At 43.2% G+C, this 13,464-nt stretch overlaps 1 protein-coding gene across 1 annotated transcript in view; it reads right to left on the bottom strand.

Moving 5' to 3' along the window:
* The window catches only part of LOC137342612 (pituitary tumor-transforming gene 1 protein-interacting protein-like), a 78,342-nt gene that overhangs the window by 21,662 nt on the left and 43,216 nt on the right, over positions 1-13,464 (bottom strand). The window contains exon 6 of the mRNA XM_068006635.1: positions 2,811-2,857. Within this exon, the coding sequence (XP_067862736.1) occupies positions 2,811-2,857 (47 nt within the window). The remainder of the gene's footprint in view (positions 1-2,810; positions 2,858-13,464) is intronic.

Consider the following 13,464-nt stretch of genomic DNA (forward strand, 5'->3'; position numbering starts at 1 on the left):
ACTGGAGAATTTTAGCTATGAGGAAAGATTGGATAGGCTGGGGTTGTTTTCTATGGAACAATGGAGGCCGAGGGGAGATTGAATTGAGGTGTATAAAATTATGAGGGGTCCAGATAGTGTGGCTTGGTTGGACATACTTCCCTTAGCAGAGAGGTCAATAACCAGGGGGCACAGATTTAAAGTAATTGGCATTTAAGAAGTACTTGGAAATGCACTTGAAGTGCTGTAACCTACAAGGCAACGGACCAAGAGCTGGAAAGTGGGATTAGGCTGGATAGCTCTTTCTTGGCCGGCACAGACTCGATGGGCCAAATGGCCTCCTTCCGTACCTTAAAAGTTATATGTTTCTATATGAGGTATCAGAGAGAGTTGATGAGGACAATACGGTTGATGTTGTATGTATGGACTTTCAAAAGGCGTTTGTTAAAGTGCCACATAATAGGCTTGTCAGCAGAATTGAAGCCCATGGAATAAAAGGGGCAGTGGCAGCATGGATACGAAATTGGCTAAGTGACCGGAAACAGACAGTAGCGGTGAATGGTTGGTTTTCAGACTGGAGGAAGGTATACAGTGGTTTTCCCCAGGGGTTGTTACTAGGACCACTGCTTTTTTTGATGTATATTAATGACTTGGACTTGGGTGTATAGGGTACAATTTCAAAATCTGCAGATGACACAACCCTCTGAGTAAAGAAATGCCTCCTCATCTCAGCCGACCCCTTATCCTGCGATTATGGCTCCTAGTTCTAGACTCTCCAGCCAGGGGAAACAAACTCTCAGCCTCTACCGTGTCAAGCCCCCTCAGAATCTTATATGTTTCACTGAGATCACCACTCATTCTTCTAAACTCCAGAGAGTATAGGCCCATTCTACTCAACCTCTCCTCATAGGACAACCCTCTCATCCCAGGAATTAATCTAGTGAACATTCGTTGCACACCTCTAAGGCAAGTATATCCTTCCTCTGATAAGGAGACCTAAACTGTACGCAGTACTCCAGGTGAGGTCTCACCAAAGCCCTGGACAATTGTAGTAAGTCTTCCTTACTCTTGTACTCCAATCCCCTTTCAATAAGGGCCAACACGCCATTTGCTTTTGTAATTGCTTGCTGTACCTGCATGCTAACATTTTGTGTTTCTTGTACGAGGTCACCCAAGTCTCTCTGAACACCAACATTTAATAGTTTCTCACCATTTAAAAAATATTCTGTTTTTCTATTCTTCCTACCAAAGTGAATAACTTCATGTTTCCCCACATTATATTCCATCTGCCACCTTCTTGCCCAATCACTTAACCTGTCTATATCCCTTTGCAAACTCTTTCTGTCCTCCTCATAGCTTACTTTCCCATTTACCTTTGTATCGTCAGCAAACTTGGATATATTATACTTGGTCCCTTCTTCTAAGTCAGTAATATAGATTGTAAACAGCTGAGGTCCAAGCACTGATCCTTGCAGCACCCCACTAATTACAGCCTGCCAACCTGAAAATGATCCATTTATCCCTACTCTCTGTTTTCTATCTGTTGACCAATCCTCTATCCATGCTAATATATTACCCCTTACCCCATGAGCCCTTACCTTGTGTAACAACCTTTTGTGTGGCACCTTATTGAATGCCTTTTGAAAATCCAACTATACTACAGCTACTGGTTCCCCTTTATCTACCCTGTTAGTTACATCCTCAAAAAACTCTAATAAATTTGTCAAACACGATTTCCCTTTCATAAAACCATGTTGACTCTGCCTAATCATATTATGATGTTCTAAGTGCCCTGTTACCACTTCCTTAATAATGGATACATTTTGGCAGGAAGAATGAGAGGCAATATAAACTAAATGGTACAATTCCAAAAGAGGTGCAGGAACAGAGAGACCTGGGGGTGTACGTGCACAAATCTTTGAAAGTGGCATGACAGGTTGAGAAAGCAGTTAAAAAAGCATACGGGATGCTGGGCTTTTTAAATAGAGGCATAGAGTACAAAAGGAAGGAAATTATGTTGAACCTTTATAAAACACTGGTTCGGCCACAACTGGAGTATTGTGTCCAATTCTGGACACCGCACTTTAGGAAGGATGTGATGGCCTTAGAGAAAAGGTTTACTAGAATGGTTCTAGGGATGAGGGACTTCATTACGTGGATAGATTGGAGAAGCTGGGGATGTTCTCCTTAGAGCACAGAAGATTAAAAGGAGATTTAATAGAAGTGTTCAAAATCATGAAGGGTTTAGCTAAAGTAAATGAAGAGAAACTGTTCCCATTGGCGGAAGGGTCGAGAACCGGAGGACACAGATTTAAGGTGACTGGCAAAAAAAAAAAAAGGTGACATGAGGAAAAACGTTTTTACGCAGCGAGCTGCTATGATGTGGAATGTGCTGTCTGGAAGGGTGGTGGAAGCAGATTCAATCATGGCTTTCAAAAAGGAATTGGATAAATGATTGAAGGGAAAAAATTTACAGGGCTGCGGGGAAAGAGCGGGGGAATGGGATTAACTGGATTGCTCTTACAAAGAGCCGGCATGGTCTCGATGGGCCGAATGGCCTCCTTCTGTGCTGTAACCATTGTATGATTCTATGTTAACAGAAAGATAAACTATTAGATCTGGCTTATATAGTTGCCACCTATTGTTAACCAGGGCATTATTTCAAACAAATAAAAGAACATCAACCTTATCCTATGACATTTATCTGAAATACTTCAAATTTGTTTGAAAGATTTAAATTACTAGGTCAAACTATGATATATTTAGTGGAACAGACTTGATGTAAAATGTAATGCATCACTAAATAATAATGCAATGTGTCACTGACATACCGTATTTTATGCGAATTTCATCATATCGCACTCTCCTTTCAGCCTTTCTGAAAAACAAAAATTTTAAAAATGGTTAGATTTTCAAACCAGGAAAATGAAGCCTCAATGAAAATTACATACTCCAGCACTTAATTGAGTCTTTAAAATGGAGCTAATATCCGGCATGCACCCATAAAGCGAAACAAAATCTTGTGACTGAACTGCTTCTGCCTTCTTCCCCTTTAACTATAGTAAAATTGTATAAATATATCTTTACTTGCAGCAACTGTAGCAAAAGTATAATATTTGTGGTAGAAATTTAGGTTTTCCATTTTAGAAAAAGGGAAGAATTTAAGCAAGTCCCAAAAAAGCATAATTAGCAACCATACTAACACAAGTCCTTTCGCCCCTCTCCATTAACAAGATTTTGTTCAGATCATCGCAGATTTTAAAACCATGGAAAAACAAAAGCACGAGATAAAGACTTGGATATGATACCTTGAAGAATTAGACATCGCATAAAATGAGGAGGCAGAAATAATGAGTACAGGTTTAAACAAAAGACAAATTTTTCTGTTGCCCCATTAAACATTGGAATTGCATAATCTCTTGTTAACATACATACACAGCAATATGCTGTCGTTTTACTTACACCACTTAGATCATATTATACATTTCAAGTGCTGAAGGTGAAGTTAAATTGTGCTGCTCTGAACTAAGTGTCTTCATAACAGTGCAAATAACTGTCACTTTCTCCTCCTATTACATGAAATGGATCCAAATACCAAACAAGTAAATGTAAACAACAGTGGTAACAGAAGTAAACCAAAATGGCAAGTCAAAAATGTTTTTTCTTTCATTTCAAATCTGTCTAGCTAGAATTTTACATAATTATAAAAACAAATCTAGAGTTTCAAAAGTACAGACCACTCCAACAGTTCAAGATCATCAGCTGAGCCCCCTCGACTGTTTTGTAGTCTTGAAACATTCAAACATTCTCCTTGTAATAGAACTAAAGCAAATAGAAAATTCTTTTTGGGCAGAAAATAGAAATAACTCTTTTGAGGACTGAATTATATACTTAACACAAATAAACCCGTAAAGTTTTCGAAAGAATTTCCTGAACCTGTTCAATATGTTACCAACAATTTATGATCTAGTCATGTTTAGTATCACTTTTCCTTCTTCAGATACCAACTAGATTATAGCACAATGAAAAATTAAAGATGACATTAAAGATAATCCTGATTGCTGTCAGCAATTATGGAAATAACTCCCACTATAGAAATTATCCCCTTGCTAAAGAATTACAGTGCCAAAATTACAACACTCAATCAAAAATTAACTAGTCTGAAATATGTATGCATGAAATAATTAGCATTTGATTTATTACATTATAGATGGAAGTCAAAGTTATTATGGAATAAGTGATCAAAGAATGAAGCATGAATAATAAACATTCACTGCTTCAAGGCGAAAATCGTATTGCATTTAAAATCCATTCCCATTTCAGATTTTTTTAAAAAAAAACAACTTGCATTTATATAGCGCTTTTAATGTAGTAAAACGTCCCAAGGCGCTTCACGGGAACGTTATCAAACAAAATTTGACACCGAGCCACATAAGGAGATATTAGGACAGGTTGGTCAAAGAGGTAGGTTTTAAGGACCGTCTTAAAAGGAGAGGGGTATAGAGGCATGGAGGTTTAATGAGGGAATTCCAGAGCTTAGGGCCTATGCAGCTGAAAACACAGCTGCCAACGGTGGAGCGATTAAAATCGGGGATGCTCAAGAGGCAAGAATTGGAGGAGCGCAGAGATCTCGGGGAGTTGTAGGGCTGGAGGAGGTTATCAAGATAGTGAGTGGCGAGGCCATGGAGGGATTTGAAAACAAAGATGAGAATTTTAAAATCGAGGCATTCCTGGACCGGGGACCAATGTAGGTCAGCGAGCACAGGGGACTTGGTGCGAGTTAGGATACGGACAGCAGACTTTTGGTTGAGCTTAAGTTTATGGGGGGGTGGAAAATGGGAGGCCAGCCAGGAGAGATTGGAATAGTCAAGTCCAGAGGTAACAAAGGCATGGATGAGGATTGCAGCAGCAGATGAGCTGAGGCGGGGTGGAGATGAGCAATGTTACGGAGTTGGAAGTATGCGGTCTTGTTGAGTGAGTAGATTTGTGGGCGGAAGCTTATCTCAGGACACCAAGGTTGCAAACGATTTGGTTCAGCTTCAGACATTGGCCAGGGAGAGGGATGGAGTCGGTGGCTCGGGAACTGAGTTTGTGGTGGGGACCAAAGACAATGGCTCTGGTCTTCCCAATATTTAGTTGGAGGAAATTTTTGTTCATCCAGTACTGGATGTCGGATGAGCAGTGTGACAAATCAGAGACAATGGAGGTGTCGCGAGGTGGTGGTGAGGTGGAGCTGGGTGTTGTCAGCGTACACGTGGACCCTGACGTATTTTCGGATGATGTAGCGAGGGGCAGCATGTAGTTGAGTAATACGAGGGGGTCAAAGTTAGATCCTTGGGGGACTCGAGGTAATGGTGCAGGATAGATAAGAATGGAATCAGGCGAGCACAGTCTCACCCAGCTTGACGATGGAGGAGAGACGTTGGAGGAGGATGCTGTGGTCAACTGTGTCAAAGGCTGCAGACAGGTCGAGAATCATAGAATGGTTACACAGCATAGAAGGAGGCCATTTGGCCCGTCGAGTCTGTGCCGGCTCTCTGCAAGAGCAATCCAGCTAGTCTCACTCCTCCGCCCTTTCCCTGTAGCCCTGCAAATTTTTTTCTTTCAAGTACTTATCCAATTCCCTTTTGAAAGCCATGATTGAATCTGCCTCCACCACCCTTTCAGGCAGTGCATTCCAGATGATAACCACTCGCTGTGTAAAAAAGTTTTTCCTCATGTCGCCTTTGGTTCTTTTGACAATTACCTTAAATATGTGTCCTCTGGTTCTCGACCCTTCCGCCAATGGGAACAGTTTCTCTCTATCTACTCTGTCTAGACCCCTCATGATTTTGAACACCTCTATCAAATCTCCTCTCATCCTTCTCTGCTCTGAGAACAACTTCAGCTTCAGAAGGATGAGGAGGGATAGTTTACCATGGTAACAGTCACATAGGATGTAATTTGTGACTTTGATAAGGGCCTTTTCAGTACTGTGGCAGGGTGGAAACCTGATTGGAGGGTCTCAAACATGGGGCTTCATTTTAGCACCCGCTATCAGGTGCGTTCCTGGCAGGGGGGGCTCCGAAAATCGGGGAATTCCCGGAGCGGGTCCGGAGCCCGGCTCCAACCCGCCCACTTCCGGGTTCCCCACAGACACGCCGGCATGCGCGCGCAGCCCCCGCAGGCAGTTAAAGCCAGCGGGATGCCACTTGACAATATTTATCTAGGTATTTCAGGTCATTAACAGGCCTGATTAACGGATTATGTGAGGAGGGTTGGGATTTTACAAACAACTGGGACTGTTTCCCACACTGGGGGAAACACTCCCAGTTGAAATGGACGTGTTGCAGCTGTCAGCCTGTGGCAGCTGCAAAGGTCCATTTGACAGGTGGTGGGGGGGGACCCTCACTCATTGCAGGAGGCCACTCTGTCACTTGGGACAAAGTTTGGCCTCCACCACCCTCCTCCTGACAAGAAAATTCACCAACTTGCACACTTACCCCGAGGTCCAGAGACATTTACCTACCTTGCGGACCCCCTCAGATGTACATCTTCTGGATTGTGGCCGCCGTAGCTGCAGTCATAACCTCCTCAGAGGGCGAACAGCATTACCAGCCTCGCCTTCCACCTCTGACACGTGGAGCTCCACAACACAGTGCTGTGACACATCCACCTGCACAGCAGGAGGGAGGGCAACCGCAGAGAGAGATGCGTCGCAGAGGGCACTACCCTCGCCACAGGATCCACAGACCGAGGCTCAGCTTCCTGGACCTCTCTGAGCAGCAGTGCACACGGAGGCTCAGGGTCACTCGACATGTAGTCGTGGACATCTGCAGCCTCCTTCATGCCGAGCTGCTCCCGGTTGGCCCGAGCACCATCTTCTTACCTGTCGCTGTCAAAGTCACCACTGCCCTCAACAACTTCTCCTCCGCATCCTTCCAGGGTGCCACCGGGGACATCGCCGACATCTGCACAAAAGAGCCCTGCAAATACACCTACACCACTCTGTAGTGACACAATGGGTGTCATCAGTTGTGGGTCTTCATTGTCATCCTCAGGAAAGGGCATTATTGCACAAACCAGACAAGATTCGCAAAGACCTGGCAGTAGTGGTGCCAATATAATATGTAGTGTGAGTTGGTCAGAAATTCAATATAAGTAAAAACCGTGACAAACCCTCAAACACCCTTGTGCATCCCCTTCATGCTCACGACATGTTTGCCTTACGCTGCCTACTGCACATATGTGGAGCATGCCCTGTGGCTGCAGCACAGGTAGCGGCAGGTTGAGTGAGGCTGACTGTGAAAGAGATAAACGAGAGGGTGAGTATGAGATAGAGCCATGAGATTTTATGAGGATTGGGTTGAGTGGTAGTGGCGGGATGAGTACTGGCGAGTTGAGTAAGTGCAGGTAAGATGAGGATGAGGTTTGAGTGGGTATGAGGGGTGATGTGACAGAGTAGTGTTGGCAGTGCAGAAGGAGATGTGGGGTGGGGCGGTGATGTGGCAGATGGAGTGTAGGGGAATGAGTAAGTGTACTCACTTTGGCTGACCTACTTAGGTCATTGGAGCACCTCCTGCACTGTATGCAGGTGGGCGATATGTTGGTGGTGCAGGTGACCTCCTCTGCCACCTCGAGCCAGGCCTTCCTGGTGGCAGAGGCAGGCCGCTTCCTCCTACCCGCCGGGGGGAAGATCTCCGTCCTCCCCCTCCTCCTCACCTCAGCTAATGATACCTGGAGTGAGGCATCATTAAACGGAGCAGCCTTCCCGCTGGGCTGCTCCATGCTGTAATTTTTCCTATTTGTTGCAGCATCTGTCAGTGGAGGACTGCCCCTTTAAATAGAGCTCCTCCAGCTGACAGACCTTACTGCACATGCGCAGTCTGCCCGACGCGCAGATCAGCAGTGGGGAAACCGGAAGACCAGGTAAGTGGATCCAATTAGGCTGCGATCGCGCGGGGGGCAGACTGATTTCGCCGGGCGCGTTACCCACGCACCCAATAGTCCCCCCGCCGTCAACCCGCAGCCCTGGTAACATCGAGCCCATGGAGTAACTTGCAGAGTGAGATGAGAAACAAAGTTTCTCGTGTAACCTCATGATTTCTTAAATCCTGATTTTCAGTCTAATGGAGTTGTAGTGAACATTGGGGTTGTTAGAGTAGGAGCAAATGTATAATGTTGACAGTAACCTGCTGCTCGGTCTGCTCCTCTATTTTCAGGTCACCGTAATAGTAAGATTGCAAATGCAAACTCTTGCTTCCTTTTATTCCTTTTTGTGTTTCTCCTTACAAAGAGGTATATGAAATTCCCTTTTATTCTTTTGCAAAAGGTTAACTTCTTAAAAGGTGATCTAAAAGCATTAGTGCTGCATACAGTAGAACTTTTCATCGAGTCTACAGCACAGAAACGAGCCATTTGGCCCAACTGGTCTATGCCGGCGTTTATGCTCCATACGAGCCTCCTCCCACCCCTCTACATCTAGCCCCATCAGCACACCTTTCTATTCCTTTCTCCCTCATGTGCTTATATAGCTTCCCCTTAAATGCATCTATGCTATTTGCCTCAACTACTCATTGTGGTAGTGCGTTCCACATTCTTACCACTCTTTGAGTAAAGAAGTTTCTCCTGAATTCCCAATTGGATTTATTGGAGACTATCTTATATTTATGACCGCTAGTTTTGGACTCCCCCACAAGTGGAAACATTTCCTCTGCATCTACCCTATCAAGCCCTTTCATTATCTTAAAGACCTCTATCAGGTCACCCCTCAGTGTTCTATTTTCTAGAAAAAAAAGAGGTCAGCCTGTTCAGCCTTTCTTGATAAATATATCCTCTCAGTTCTGGTATCATCCATGTGGATCTTTTTTGCACCGTCACAATGCCTCCATATCCATTTTATAATATGGAGACCAGAACTGTGCACAACACTCCAAGTGTAGTTTAACCAAGGTTCTATACACATTCAACATAACTTCTCTGCTTTTCAATTCTATCCCTCTAGAAATGAACCCCGGTGCTTGGTTACGCCTTTTTAAAAAAAAATGGCCTTATTAACCTGCGTCGCTACTTTTAATGATTTGTGTGTCTGAACCCCTAGATCCCTTTGCTCCTCTACCCCTTATTATCCAAGCAGTATGTGGCCTCCTTATTCTTCCTACCAAAATGGACCACCTCACATTTATATTGAAATTCATTTGCCAAATACACGCCCATTCTGCAAGTTTATTTGTCTTCTAGTATTTTGTCGCATTCTTCCTTTGTATTAATTACACCTCCCAATTTGGTGTCGTCTGCAAATTTTGAAATTGTACTTCCGATTCCAGAGTCCAAATCATTAATGTAAATTGTGAACAACAGTGGTCCCAGCACCGATCCCTGTGGTACACCACTTTCCATCTTTTGCCATACTGAGTTAACTTAATCTAGAATATACCAATGAATAATCTGTCTACTTCCATGGCAACTTTTTCTGGTAGGTCCATTGTGGATATTCAATTAGTATGTCATTTTAAAAAAAAACCTAGGAAACTGAACCACAATTAGGCTCAAGTTAAGATAAAGCATTTTCAAAGTGGTGGGGGGGGGGCATAAACTTCAAATGGAAAGGATTACTATAAAAAGGACAACTGACTCTTACAATCTAATAAGGAAAGGGACACAGACAGAGATAACATTTACTACTTGGCTTGTGGTATGTTTAAGGAAATCTAAAATAGAAAATTGAACAGCAATTCAATTCAATTATGCCGATCTGTAATGGGATACTTCATTACATTAAAAGCGCAGTACAAAGACAAGTTACTGTTGTTATAATAACAACAGTATTGTTATAATACATGCCTGGATGTATGGAGAATCTATTGGATCATCAAAGTACAGTCAGGACGTTGATGCAGAATGACACAAAAGCACTTCAATGTGCAGAAAAAAATCTGGTGCTATATCATGGCTTTCTTTGGGTTGTTAACAGAATAGTAAAAGTCTACAGATCCTACATCTTAGATAGTTACCTTGGTGTGTCTTTGCATATACACAATATTGACACTCTGATTCTATTTACTGGTACATAAGTGAATGTCTGACTCTGTCTGATGCTAACACCAGATTTTATTGCTGTACAGCACATATGGTAATAGAGTCTACGTACTGCTTAGACTCAATCTTCATAGAATCATCACATTGCTTAGGTACAATTGACATTCTGTGTATTGATCAAAAAAGTTTGATTTTTCTCATTTTCTTTTTTTGTTTTGCCAATATACTGATTAGTTTTAATTAAATCAAACTAAATGAATTTTATAAACTATTTAAACATCCTAAACAGCCTTTAAAGATAGGAGTTGCACAAAATCCCGCCCCCCCCCCCCCCCACAACTAAGTGAATCTCATATGGGTTACATTAGATGTTTTTGCTCTATTTCATTTTTAAAACATTTTACTCGGCTTTTATAAATATCCTGTTTTTTTTTACCGTGCACTGAACAGGAGTATTTTTTTCTTGTCTATCCCCGTGCACAGCTAAGAGCTGCTAAGAACCAAATCTCAGGAGCATTAAAAAAAATCAAGGGAAATGGCATGGGTTAGCAAATCTGTCAAATCTTAGGTGAAAGACATTAAAAATAGATTTAGAACACTCTTAAATCGAAGAATTTAGAAGCTAAAATCAGGGAAGACTGAAGAAGAAACCTTATGTGTGACATCCATCAATTTGCAGATATAACATTTAGAATTTACATTGTTGAAGTTCCCCAAGTTTAGAATTGATAGCTGAAAGGAATACATGAAGGATGCTAGAGCACACCAGCCAGCCTCAGAATTCGGATCAAGAAATGAATTACGAACACAGAAAAGGGATACGGTGGCAGGAGGAACAAGTTTTCAGTATTGTGGACCACCAGGTAGTGGTGGTAATAATAATAATTGGTTGGCAAACAAGTGAAAAGGGCAAGATGTTTGTTTCAAATCAAGGGAATCAAAAAGATCAAGTATGCCCAACTAACGGAGGGTAGAACTGGTTGACAGTGAGAGTGAGATTGAGAGAGAAACCTGCATGAGAAAAAGGGAGAGGGAGGGCCAGGCGCGCGCACGTGTGAGAGGGAGGGTAGCGCATGAGAGGAGAGCTGAGCGCGCGAGACAGCGAGGGAGGGCAGCGCAAGAGAGGGAGGGCGCAGCGAGAGGGCAGAGTGCGCACACTAGCAGGAAGCGAGAGCGAAAGAGAGCAGGCATGCGAGCAGAGCGAGAGGGCAGAGTGAGCGCGAGAGGGGCAAGGGGACTATATTGATTAGATTGAGATCTACCTAAACATAATTTGCACCGCTGAATTTGGGATGTAACAATTACCACCAAAATGGCAACAGCAAGAGGTACTTAACCTAGACACAGGCATGGTGGATGTGTAGCCAACAAAGCAGAATCCCTGGTAATACAATATAAAATTGGAGATGCAGGCTGCAAAACCAAAATAAAAGGCTATAAAGGAGGTAAAAATCATCCATTTCAAGTAGTGTTTCAAACTATTTATTTTTCTGCATGAACAAAGCAAGCTAATCAGCATCTTTTGGGTGGTCAGGTCCGTGTGTACAGATGACATATCTGGGCCCCTTTCCGCTCAATACCACTACATGTGTTTCTGACATGAAATGATCCCAGCAACTGTATAGAGAGGATAGGAATTCTCACGACAATAGGAATTCCTGTCCTTTACATGCAGTAACCAGAATCACATCATGTCGCAGTGGTGTTGAAGGCAAGGAAATGGGAGAGAAGGTGGAATTGCTGCTTTTGGGGTGGGGGAGGAACAAGCATACTAGCTGGAACTGGTAGGAGGGGTTGGAAGAGTACAAGCTTGAACTGGGTTAGAGGGCAAGAAGAGTGCCAGGTTGGGTGGGGTTGGGGAAAGAGGGAGGAGAGCGCCAGAGCAAGAGAGCGAGCAGTTTGAACTGAAGAGGGTTGAGGGACTGATTAGTTATGGGAGAGCAACTACCGAGATAGCAAGTAATACCTAGATAGTCTGTTGAGAACTCAAATGTCACAGTTCTTTTTGTAAGATTAAATCCCATCACTAATGGAGTATAAGTGTGTTAAAAGTTAGCCAGAATGCAACATCTTAATGCGAAAAATCAACTTTTTTGCAAGGTGGGGGGGGGGGGGGGGTGGGGAAGGGGGAGGGGGAGGGGAGGGGGCTTGCTCCACACACCGCCAGAAAATAAATGGTTTCAACATCTGCATTTCTCCATCGGCCTTTAATGTACTTATGTTTTCTCCCCTATAGCTTAAGTTAACAGCACATGTAACAGCTCTTTTTTTTTTTACTTGTCATAAGCTTGTAATAAACACATGCTCAACATATAAATCTAAATTGCCAAGATTTTGCTGTAGCAGGGCATGGTATCCTAGTAGGTACAGCACAGGAGGAGGCCATTCAGCCCATTAAGCCTGGGCTGGCTCTTTGGAAGTTATCCAATTAGTCCCATTCCCCTGCTCTTTCCCCATAGCCCTGTAAAATTTTTCCCTTCAAGTATTTATCCAATTCCCTTTTGAAAGTTACTACTGAATCTGCTTCCACCACCCTTTGAGGCAGTACATTCCAGATCATTACAACTCGCTGCGTAAAAAAATGTTTCCTCATGTCGCCTCTGGCTCTTGCCGATCACCTTAAATCTGTGTCCTCTGGTTACCGACCCTTCTGCCACTGGAAACAGTTTCTCCTTATTTACTCTGTCAAAACCGTTCAGGATTTTGAACACCTCTATCAAATCTCCCCTTAACCTTCTCTGTTCTAAGAAGAACAACTCCAGCTTCTCCAGTCTCACTACATAACTGAAGTCCCTACATCGAACAGCATGTGTTGTTAGTTAGACTTGCCCTTGCATGTTTAAGTTTTAAAATTTTTTGCATGGCAAGTTGCTGAATGTGCGAACTGATGGAAACAGGGCAAGCAACTGTGTATCTCCTTAACCAATCAGATTGATGGATTGAGAAATTAACCGCACAAGGACTTTGAAGTGTAAATTAGAGTTGGTGAATTCAATGTCAAATAAGATACAGAAAGAAAGATAAAGAGAAAGATTGGATTAAGAGGGAGAGAAATAAAAGACAAAGGGCTCGATTTTTGCACCCCCGAGCGGGTGCATTCGCATGCGGGACTCCCGCCGGCAATTAAAGCCGGCGGGGTACCACTTAAAGTACTCATTAAGGTATTTCAGGTCATTTACAGACCTGATTAACATAACATTTTACGAGGGGTGGGATTTTGCAATAAACTGAAACTGTTTCCCGTACTGGGGGAAAACACTCCCAGTTCAAATGGACGTATTGCAGCCATCAGCCTGTGGCAGCTGCAAAGGTCCATTTGACAGGTGGGGTGGAGACCCTCACTCATTGCAGGAGGCCACTCTGTCACTTTGGACAAAGTTTGGACTCCACCACCCTCCTCCTAACAACAAAATTCACCAACTTGCACACTTACCCCGGTGTCCAGACACCTTGCAGACCCCCTCAAAT

This window comes from Heptranchias perlo, chromosome 2, assembly GCF_035084215.1.
Source record: "Heptranchias perlo isolate sHepPer1 chromosome 2, sHepPer1.hap1, whole genome shotgun sequence".
NCBI lineage: Eukaryota > Metazoa > Chordata > Chondrichthyes > Hexanchiformes > Hexanchidae > Heptranchias > Heptranchias perlo.